We start from the raw sequence: 11,856 nt of genomic DNA on the forward strand, positions 1-11,856 counted from the left end.
TAACCCTAACTCCCTAAGCCCTAACTGATTCTCTCAGTCTCCCTGAATCTCAACTTCTCAACGCGGTTGTCGCTCATTCGCTCCGGCCACCGCCCAACGCCGTGATACACATTGATAATATCCAGTAAGTATTCGCTTATAATTTTGGTATTTTTAATTCGAAATAATAAATTTAAGTGTGAGAATTTATATGTTTATTCTTGTTTCAAATTTTCAATTGCTTTTAATGATTGTTTGATGTTTGCATGTTGAATTTCTTATTTTTAGTTCATCTCTTTCGAATTTCTGTTTTTTTTTTTTTTTGGTTTTTTTGAGTTTAGGGTTCATAAGAATTAAGAGGTTTAGGGTTTAGGGTTCAAGTTCGAAATTTAGTTCGAAATTTTGTGTTTATTATGATTATTAAGATTAATTTAGTGCGAAAATTGAAAGGAATGGTGTCCTTCCAACAAGTGTATTCTTCCAGTAGAGGGTTCATAATTATTACAGAGCTAATTCTTCAGTAAGGTCAAGTGATCGGAATGCCTAGGTGGAGGCCGCATCCGATCAGTAATATCAATGTGCATTTGATGTTACAGCTTAATCTTAACTGAACCCTTCGGGTCGAACCCAATCGAACCACCGGTCCGAGATGACGAATTAATCCGAAAGGATTTAATGAGTCAGCAGAGTTTTACGAATACAGACGTCGGAAATCGAGCCTAGGGCGTCGAGACCGAGCGTCGCAAAATCACAAGCGACAAGTACGAATGTAGCCGTAGCACCACAATGGTCTAACCATGTGGATGCTAGGCTAGTTCGAGCTAGAATGCACCTAGCATGGCTAGGCGCACCATCGCAAGCTCAAGGCGCACCATCGCAGCCTAGGTGCACCATCGCAGCCTAGGCATGCGCATGGCAGCCTATCGCAAAGCACCACAAGCCCCAGGCAGCCCATCGCAAGCGCCACAAGCACCAGGCAGCCCATCGCAGCTAGCAGCATGCTAGCCTGGGTGCCTGGGTGCATGTGGCAGGCTATCGCAGCAGCATGGCACCACGCACAGCACCATCGCAGTGCTAGGCACATGCGTGTGTGCATGTGCGTGTGCACCATCGCCCAGCAGCACGCAGCTGTGTGCTTGTGTGCGTGCCTTCGCATGGCAGCACCAAGCACAGCGAGCTAGCAAGCAACGCTGGCCTTGCGTGCACGGGCACCATCGCAGGCCATGCACCAAGCATAGCGCACCTATGTGTGTGCGTGCGTCGCACCAAGCATAGCAGTGCTAGGCACTGGCTGATGCGTGTGCGAGCGTTGCGTGGTGCATGGTGCGTAGGATGATGTGAGGGAAGCGCCAGCATGCGTGGCTCGCTAGCAGCACGCATGCTGGCTGTGCTAGCAATGACGCGCAAAGGAGGTGTGCGTGGGCTGCTAGGGCCAGTGCCAGCACTATGTGCTAGCAGCGCCCAGCGCCAGCACACAAGCACCAGCACCAGCCCAGCAACAGCACACACTGGCTGGCTGGTTGGGTGCTGGGCAGCAGGGCACTGCTAGCTAGCACGCTAGCTGGCAGCCAACTAGCCCTCTCTTAACCCGGTTTGTGCAAGGTTGTGGGGAGCAAGGCATATGGTCCCCCACCTAACCTTGGCCCCCACTCCTTTGCATGAGAACATGCCACTTGTCGCAATATGATTAACTTGATTATTTATTTAATTTGGAAATTAAATAAATGATTAATTTTCAACACTCCCACATTGGTGGAGGATGAAAAATCAAGGGTTCATTTCCCTATAAATACCATGCTTGGGTATTGGGAAATGAACAACCTTGAGTGGAATTAAAAAGGCAACTCTAAGAAAGAATAAACCTTTGATTCATAAAACTCATAGTTATTTTGTCCGGGTCTTGACTAACCTTCAAGACTTAGGACGCTCGGGTCGGGTCGAGGGTACGATCCGTCGGAGATCTCGTGTTTTCGGGATTTTGAAGTAAGAGATCTTTGGGAGCGAAGCACGCGTCAAAGGTATAATTCTTGTTCTTAATCTTGTTTGATTAAGTTTAATATGCTTGTTAATTGTTTTAATTAAGGGGCGGGTCTTGGTGGGTTTCCTTCCGCGTAGTGTCGGGTCACTACGAAACCCTACAAAAAATTGTGTTTATTCCTAAAGTATAAGTTATTCAAGGTAATATATGTCTGCACTTGAATTTGTCTTGATGATGAGAAATACAAAAAAATCCATCATTATCTCAATCAATATTTCTGTATAATACAGAAAACTGCTAAGTATGTACTCTACTGTAACATAATGCGGCACAACTTACTACTTCGTAATAAATTTTGATCGTTGAGAAAATTTTTGGATGAGTAGTGAACTAGTGATTCATTATATTAATCATTGTTTGGTTTTCTAATGAATAATGAATGGACTTGCACTTATTAAACTAACTCATACTCCGTATCATATACGCTATTTACCCGGTATTGATATTTCTAATGTGTATATATGGACACTTTCTAAGCTAACTTATACTTTAAAATTTGTGTTTATTCCTGCTAGGCTGCTAAAAGTATAAACTAAAACATTGAACAATGAACATAAACTTGTTAAGAACCAATAAACTTGTTAAGAACAATGAACAAATTTTGGCTGATTTTATTGTAATGAATGTGTATTTTTTGGGGTTTTAATCAAGTATGTTTTGTAAGAGACTCAGATTATTAAATAAATAAACTAAGTGCATGATTTGTAAGAGACTTAGATTATTAAGATTAAATAAGTTAGCTAACCTGTGTGTAGTTCAGGGGTTCTTATTTTTGTTTTTATTCTTGTAGGGAGTGAAGGAAGTCAAGGAACCACAGATTCTTATTCTTGCAATGTAAGTTGCTCTTAAATTTTTTTATAAAATGGTATGTGTATATAATTGTTACTTTGAAATTACTTATATTGTATATAATTATATTGTAGATGGAGAGCTCTCAATCCAAATGATCTGCTTCTTTTTCTGAACAAACGTCACAACCACTTTCTGAAAAGGATATGGAAGAATTGCAATCTACTTTGCCTCCTGATAGGAAGCTAAAAGCGGGGCGGGAATATATATGGAACAGAAAAAGTAAGAGGAAAGCTGAGTATTGGAAATATTACTTAGAGTACGTCGAGAATGGAAAACTACGAGCTGAATGTAAGTTTTGTCCTAAAACTTTTGCTGCTGATGGTAATCTTAATGGTTCAAAAAATGTTAAAAACCATGCAGAATCATGTCTCGGTAATCCTATTAATATAGAAAAAGAAAAGGGCAAAGAAAAGCAAACTAAATTGTATTTTGATCAAGAACATGAGAGTGGTGAATTAAAGTGTGGGAGTAGGATTATTAACTTGAATGATGTTAGAGATGCATTGATTCACATGATTATTGTTGATGAGTTACCATTTAAGCATGTGGAAAAACCCGGTTTTAGGCACTTTGTGCAAGTTGCATGTCCACAATTTCACATTCTATCTCGTGTTACCATTGCTCGTGATTGTTTAAAGTTGTATTATAGTGAAAAAGAGAAATTGAGAGAAATGTTTAAGACATGTCAAAGAATTTCTGTGACCACTGATACTTGGACTTCAATACAAAGAATTGATTATATGTGTCTTACAGCTCATTTTATTGATAATGACTGGAAATTGAATAAAAAGATCATAAATTTTTGTCCAATTTCTAGTCATAAAGGAGAGGCTATTGGAAAAGCAGTTGAGGCATGTTTAGAGTATTGGGGTATTGATGATAAACTTTTTACTGTCACTGTTGATAATGCTTCTTCAAATGATGTTGCTTGTGCACACTTGAGTAGAATGGTTAGAAGAACAGGATGTATTAATGATGGAAAAAATCTTGATGTTAGATGCATAGCTCATATCATTAATTTAATTGTGTGGGATGGTATTAGAGAACATGGTGTGTGCATTGATAGAGTTAGAAATGCTGTGAAATATGTTAAGAATTCCCCTACAAGAATACTTAGATTCAAAGATCTTGTGCAAAAAGCAAACATAAATTCAAAATCTTCTTTATCCTTTGATGTCCCCACTCGTTGGAACTCCACATACATAATGTTGGAAACGACTTTGAAGTTTCGACGTGTTTTTAGTGGGTTATCTCTTCCTGATGGAGAGGATTTGAATGACAATGAAAGGCCTCCCGAACCCAAAGATTGGGAAAAAGTGGAGAGGTTGGTTTTGTTTCTAGAGGGGTTTTATCTGTTGACTAAACGAATTTCTGGTTCCCATTATGTGACAGCTAGTAAAGGTTTAGGAGAAATTGCTTCTATGTATGATATGTTGAATAATTGGGAACAAAGTAAGGACTTGAAAAAAAAGTTTGATAAGTATTGGGGGGATGTGGATAAGATGAATAAGTTCATTTATGTTGCTCTTCTTCTCAACCCTCACTCTAAGATGGTCATTGTTGAATTGACACTAATGGATATGCATGGACCGGAAAAGGGTACAAAACTTGCTAATGATGTGAAGGAGTTCGCTTACTCTTTATTTGAGGAATATAGAAAAATGTATGCTACTTCTAATATTCCAGATTGTGGAGATAATATGTCAATGGATATTGATAATAGTAAAGGAGTGGGTTCTGATTATGTGAGGAAACTAAAAGAAAGAGCAAAACGATTGAAGGGGACAAGTGGGTATGCGATTAGTGAGTTAGATAGGTACTTAAATGATCAATTAGGGCCGAAGGAGGAAGAACAAGATGCATTGACATGGTGGGGTAAGAATGGTCAGCGTTATGTGATTCTTAATCGCATGGCATGTGACATACTAGCCATCCCATTGTCGACCGTTGCATCGGAATCTGCTTTTAGTACGGGAGGTCGTACTCTAGATCCATTTCGGAGTTCTTTAACTCCTAAGGTAATGCATTGTTATCTTTTTATTTTATAAAATCAAGTTTGTTTATATCTTAATATGACTTTGTTTATACATATTTGTGTAATATTTTTGTATTGAAGATGGTTCAAGCGCTACTTTGCACACAAGATTGGCTTAGAGCTAAGGAAGTGTCAATTGTTGATGTGGAAGAAAATTTGAAAGTGTTAGAGGAAATAGAGAAAGGTAGTAATAATTCTATGTACTTGAACTTTTGTTACACCAAATTTATTATTTCATTGTTATAAATCATTAATATATTCTATATTGTATTTTATTTAGAGGTGCAACGTGGTGAATCTAACGATGTAAACGATGAAGTTGTTTTCGTGGACTCATTAGTGTGAATCACGCGATCAAAGGGAAAACAACTCGTTGGAGAATTTATGTATTTCTAGTACTTGAGAGTTGAGACTTAAGAGAATTTATGTAATGTTATGAGTTTTCGTGGACTTATTTGTATTTTCGGTGGACTCAATTGTATTTTTGGTGTTTGAGAATCGGGACTTTATAGACTTTATGTAGTTTTGTGATTGATAATTTTGGTTTGTATGTAATTATTAAATTATGAAACAGGTCTAAAAATCACAAAACAGGTCCATATGCAGGTCCAACAAGTTTTTTATTAAAAAAAAAACGAAAAAAATCACAAAACAGGTCCATTCAGGTCCAAACCCCGACCGGACCTGATTTTTCAGGTCTGGCCCGGAACCGGACCTGTTTATTCAGGTCCGGTCCCCGGTCCTCATAATTACCCAATTCAGGTCCCCGGTCCAAACAGGTCCGGTCCAGGTCCGGTCCGATTTTGGACCGGTGTACACCCCTATATCCCGCACCTAGAGGGCACTTGAGTTTAACCGTCTCCAGGTGCCTCTCCATATTTGCTCTATCCTTGGCTGAAATATGGATTTGAAGTGGATCCCCTTTATTATTCCATGTTGGCCTCTCTTCTTCCTCGCTATCCACATCTAGAGTTAGAGAGCTGCTTGAGGCTACAGAGCCAGACCTAAAGGCGGATTCACTCCCGCCTCTCTCAGAGGCACTTCCATCCGCCTCCTCCTGACCAGATATTGGAGACGTCCTCTCCTCCGTCTTCATTTTCGGACTTTAGAATCCCATCACTAGGTGTGCTGGGTGTGCCCATGGAGGATCCTCTTGCCATCTCAGCCTGATCTCCCTCAGGCGGCTTTTCTTCGGTGCTCTCCTCCCTATACTTCAGATCTACAACCGTCTTCCTAGTCCTAGCCATAGTGTCTTACACAGACACGAAGACGGTCGGATTGGGAGATGAGCAAGAGTGATCTAGGCACCCAGAGACGGCTCCCCCAGTTCTAGACTTAGCCGTACCAGGGGACCGGCTGCCCTCTAAACTATGTTGTGCCGTGTGTGCTATTGGTGAATCCATTAATGGAGCAAATGTACACAAACGGAAATATATAAAAGAATTGAGAAGAGGTGAAACGGTACTTATGAGATGAGCTGCGAAGTAGTCAAGCGGTGACCGGCTGAACTAACAGGCGGAAACTGAACAATGGCTAGCAAGATGCTCAGGCGGGGGACCGGTTGTACCCACTTGAAATGCCAAAGCTTGCTCGAAGGGTATACAGGCGGTTCTAAAGAAGAGATAACATGATGTACCCCTTGAAAAAAAAACTGTTTGCAAATTACCCAGACGGTGTACCGGCTGTGAGTTGTGAAATGAAAGCAACTGCTTGCAAGGTATACAGGCGGTTGACAGAGTTTATCTCTCTAAAAAGTGGATGTCTCTCTCTAAGTTTTGGAAATATCTAAAAAAGGGAGGGGTAAAAAATCTATTTATAGAAGGGTAATTCAGGGGGCATCCCCGTAATTTCCCCGGAAGATAAACGGTTAAAAAGCGTCCTCCAATGGCCGCCAGACAGGTGTCACTGGTGCCACGTGACACCCGTGAGGAGAAAATGTTTTGGGTATTTTTACCCAAGACACGTGGTCCAATGGGTATCACTTCAAGAGAGGTTCCCAGAGAACCAATCCCTTGCTGACAAGTGGCATCCCCAATGATTGGGAAAAATGACGGCCTTTCTGGCCCAATTCCCAAGGAAGCCCACCATTCCTAGGTTTCCGTAACCTAGAATGGCGGCACATATTTCGAGACCCTATAAATCGGGAGATGTTCCGATCATGGGACACATTAAAAAAATATTCACAAAAAAACGGAGCAATCACTGATTGTAGATATTCTCCCGGAATCCGAGAAGATACTTTACTTTCCACACTTTTTACAGACTCCATACACGTTCTAACTTGATTATTGGAGGCGGAACTCCACCCACCCGGAGTCTCCGTTATTTTGCAGGTACAGGCGTCCAGAGACCAGTCTTGGAATTGTAAATCACCCGCAGGACATCAAAAAACACCAAAACACCCCTCAATTTAACACAAATTAAATCACAAAGACGAAGCATGTCGGTTATATGCACGAGTTCTTAAAATTTGTTAAGTGGTAGTGCCTTTGTGAACAAATCACCTAAGTTGTTACATGAATGGATCTGCTTGACATCGATCTTTCCTTTCTTTTCCAAATCATGAGTAGAAAAGAAGTTGGGGTCAATGTGTTTTGTTCTATCACCTTTTATATAACCTCCTTTAATTTGTGTAATGCTAGTAGTGTTGCCTTAAAAAATTGTAGTTGGGCTTTCTTCTGTTGTTTTGATGCCGCTCTCTTTGAGTATATGTTGGATTAATGATCGCAACCAGCTTCATAAAGGGCAATCCATTCAGCTTGGTTTGGTGAAGTCGCTGTTAGTATCTGCTTGGTTGACTTTCAAGAGATCGTTGTATTTCCATAGCTGAAAAGATAACCTGTTTGTGATTTTGATTTTACTAGATTTGATAGGTAGCCTGCATTAGCATATCCCACGAGAGTAGGATTTCCATTTTTGGATAGAAGAGCCCTAAATCGATTGTTCCGGGTATATAGCATAGTAGGTGTTTCACTCCATTCCAGTGTCTGCTTGTAGGTTCGGAGCTTTACCTGGCTAACAAGTTTACTGAGAATGCAATGTCTGGCCCAGTGTTAATGGCCAGGTACATCAAAGCTCCTATTGCACTTAAATATGACACCTCTGAACCAAGTACATCTTCACCTTCTTCTCGGGGTCGAAATGTATCATCTTTGATGTTTAGAGAACGAACAATCATTGGTGAACTCAATGGGTGTGCTTTGTCCATGAAGAACCTTTTTAATACTTTCTCGGCATAATTAGATTGATGAATTAAGATACCATCTCTTAGATGTTCAATTTGTAATCCGAGACAAAATTTTGTTCTTCTAAGGTCTTTCATCTCAAATTCTTTCATCATACATTTAGCGGACTCTTCGATTTCTTAAGGTGTCCCGATGATGTTGAAATCATCAACATACATCGCTATTATGTCTGATCCATTTCCGGCCCTTTTGATGAATACACATGGACAAATTTGGTTGTTCTTATACGCTCCTTTGAAAAGTATTCACTTAAACGGTTAAACCACATCCTCTGGGATTGCTTTAAACCGTAGAGTATTTTTTCAATTTTATAGAACGTAGCTCTTGAGGTTTTGACCCATAAAGGTAGTTCAAGTCCTTTGGGGACTCACATGTAAATGTCAGTATCAAGTGACCTATAGAGGTATGTAGTCACAACATCCATTAGACGCATTTATAGTCCTTTGTATGCTGATAGACTTATGAGGAACCTTAATGTTGTGGCATCTACCACTGGTGAATGTGTTTCCTCATAGTCGATTCCCGGTCTTTAAGAGAAACATTGGGCTACAAGTCTGGCCTTGTATCTTTTAATCTCGTACTATTCATTTCTTTTTCGTATGAACATCCATCTATACTCAACGGGTTTCACTCCTTTTGGAGTCTAGATTGCAAAACTGAAAACTTCGCTTTTTGCAAGAGATTTTAATTCAACCTGAATGGCTTCTTTCCATTTTGGTCAATCACTCTTTCGTTGACATTCATCTACTGATAATGGCTTGTTTTCCTCAACATCAGGGATGATTTATGTGGAAATTGAGTATGCGAATACATCATTGACAGAAGTTTTTACTCTATCCCACTGTTTTCTAGTATGGACATAATTTATTGAGATTTCATGATTGTCGACAATTTCGTTTTCATGCTCCCCTCAGATGTACCATCTGACTCTTTAGCTTCATCTTGGGGTTGATGATATTTTCATCATTTTGGATTTGATCCACTTTATTTGAGGAGTTACTTAAATATAAGGATAAGGTATCTAATTTCCATGTTGAGTCTTCAAGCCCTTGGTTGTGATACCCCGTATTTTTAATGTATTTATAATTTATTTATTTATTTATAACATATATTTTGGGTCAAATTATTTTAATTATGGGATTTAAATAAAATGAGTTTTATATTGGATCAATACTTACTCTATCAAATTACAATTTATGTCTACAACAAGCCCAATCATTCTTTTATTTATTTGAGCCAATTATTCCCTCCTACTATCTCTTACGAGGCCTAAATATCTCTAGTTTACCCTACTCTATAAATACTTCTTCAATTCCCAAATTTTGCTCACACAAGAAGGCAAAGAGGTAAAATTTATTTTCTTTTCCTTATTCTTTTCTTTTCCTTTTTTTCTATTATTTTTTCTCTTTCCTCCCTCCCTTGAATTGCAGCAGCCCTCTGGCATGGGAACTACAGCCGCTGCCCCTCCATAGTCGACACCATCGCCCAGCCGGAGCTTCACCACCGGCGTTGTCACAGCTTCTCCTTCATCCCTTCGCTTCCCCTCTTCGCGAAGGAACTATGTGAAGCCTTCCTATTGTTTTTCTCAACCCGCGCGACCTTGCCGTCGTCGGTCGACTACCCAGCCGACCATCCACCTTGTGTGGATATGTAAGACTCTTTCCCTCCCTTCTTCCTCTTGTTGCATTTTATTAATTGTTTTAGTGAAGTGTATGGTTTGATTTTGGTTTTATTAGTTTAAAATGTGATTAATTTAGTATAAAAAAATGTTTTAAATGGGTTTTAAAGCACAATTTTTATATGAATTTAAGTAAAGGTTTTAATTTATAAATGATATGATTTTTAGGGTTCTTATATAAACTAATTTGGGGCTTTTGTGTAATCATTGATTATTAACTAATAATTGAGTATAAAAGTATGTTTTTAATGAAGTTTTAAGAGGTTTTGATTAGTTTAAAATACTGGAAATTTGTCTACTTATTGAATTTTAAAAAGGGGTTGTTAATCACCCATTAAAAGGGAGATTATTTAAGAGTTTTAAAATATTTTTTAGATTATTTAGAGTGATTTAAAGTGAGTTTAAGTTGCTGGAAATTGTGCATACAAGGGTAATTAATGTAGTTTTATTGTCCCTCTATGTAGGAGACTTGTTTTGGGAATTATTCTAATTTATACGACTAATTTAAGAACTTGTTCGAGGTGTGTACGCGTACTCGAAATTTGTTAAGCGGGATCATGCTAGGAATTGGTTGGAATTGTTGAATTGAACAGATTTTATGGAATTGACTTGGATTGTTGAATTGAAATGATATTGGTGAATTATTTATGAAGCATGATCGGCTGAAATGATTTATTTATTGGAATTGGTGATTATAGAATGTTGTTATTGAACCATACTTTTATTATTGGTATGATTGAAGGCATATTTAATTAAAATAAATGTTTAGTTTGGTTTGGAATATAAAAAGGGAATTTTATTATGGTTCATATAATTTTTATTGATGCTATAAGCATGAGAATTGAGCTATTAAGTGTCTTAGTACACAGGAATAAAATGATATGCGGTGCCTAAATGCACTTAAGGTGTTCTAAACACCGAGGGATAGGATTTTGCGGTGCTTTATGCGCTTAAGGTGTTTCAACACCGAGGTAGTTTTAAAAAGGGTTCAACATAAAATTAAATGTGATCACTAAATATTCAAGAATTAAATTGAAATGTTTGATTACTTGAATGATTTGTGTTGATTGATTTTTATTGTGGATGGAGAGTCATCACCAAGTCTAAAATATGTAAACAACGTAAAGTGAAAGAGATTACGCACCAAAACTTTTGGAACGTATATGCCTCGAGTATGGACATATGGGGGGAAGTTATGGGGTTATATATTTAACCATAACTTTTACTGGGAGTACAGGATGCTGTATTTTTCTTTTATTATTTTATGCGCAGGACGTCCGTCACTTTCACGTGACATTTTCCTACCCGGTTAGCTCTCGGTGTACTTTACCCTAATTTTTTGAGGCAGGGATTTGGTGGGAAACCCGTTCGGTGCGTAATCAAATTAAATAAGTAATTTAGTTATTCATGGATTTTGTTGTATGTTGCATGCTTGTAAGCAGGTGCAACAAGATAAGTTGTGTGATGTTAGGATGAAAGCATGTTAGTGTGTACTGTTTACGCTTATGTACTTAACATTGTTGATTGTTGTGTTTTGTGTGTGTTTGGCCTTGTCTTTATCTTGACCCTACAACGACCCATTTCTTATGGTGAGTAGTAGGGACATTTTAAAGAAAAGGTTTTTGGTGAAGGATAATTAGGTCGTTGGACTAACTACCCTCAACCAAACAATATTTATAAACCTACACCTACACTAAACAAGTTTAGTGGTAAATAGAGGGTCGAACCACGGAGACGACATAAACACTATCAACACCACCACCAATTAAGCTAGGTCAAAGAGATAGGATGGATAGAACAATAAACAAAATGAGATTAATATTAAGTTAAACTAACACCAAGGGAGAGGGTCAAACATGACAATGATCTTCAATAAAGTTAGGCAATGGAAATGAGTTTACATGCAAACCAAATATCTCATATGAGGCAATACCGAAAATACCATCTAACAACCTATCGGGGTCAAAGGCTTTCCCAACTTAACACATGCTCATACTATCGTCATAAGCTGTGAAAGTTAAGGTTTTTG

The 11,856-nt window shown here is 38.6% G+C and overlaps 2 protein-coding genes across 2 annotated transcripts; both read left to right on the forward strand.

Annotated features, from left to right (window-relative positions):
• The first annotated feature begins 3,012 nt into the window (after positions 1-3,012).
• On the forward strand, positions 3,013-4,265 carry LOC110694324 (zinc finger BED domain-containing protein RICESLEEPER 2-like). The gene is made up of 3 exons (XM_021871498.1): positions 3,013-3,213; positions 3,331-4,193; positions 4,262-4,265. Exons 1-3 carry the CDS (start codon positions 3,013-3,015, stop codon positions 4,263-4,265), a joined length of 1,068 nt encoding a protein of 355 aa, XP_021727190.1.
• On the forward strand, positions 4,265-5,328 carry LOC110694553 (zinc finger BED domain-containing protein RICESLEEPER 2-like). The gene is made up of 3 exons (XM_021871731.1): positions 4,265-4,887; positions 4,986-5,088; positions 5,185-5,328. The coding sequence occupies exons 1-3, from the start codon at positions 4,291-4,293 to the stop codon at positions 5,247-5,249; spliced, it is 765 nt and encodes a 254-aa protein (XP_021727423.1). The 5' UTR covers positions 4,265-4,290; the 3' UTR covers positions 5,250-5,328.
• The last annotated feature ends 6,528 nt before the right edge of the window (positions 5,329-11,856 follow it).

This window comes from Chenopodium quinoa, unplaced genomic scaffold (assembly GCF_001683475.1).
Source record: "Chenopodium quinoa cultivar QQ74 unplaced genomic scaffold, ASM168347v1, whole genome shotgun sequence".
Taxonomy (NCBI): Eukaryota; Viridiplantae; Streptophyta; class Magnoliopsida; order Caryophyllales; family Amaranthaceae; genus Chenopodium; species Chenopodium quinoa.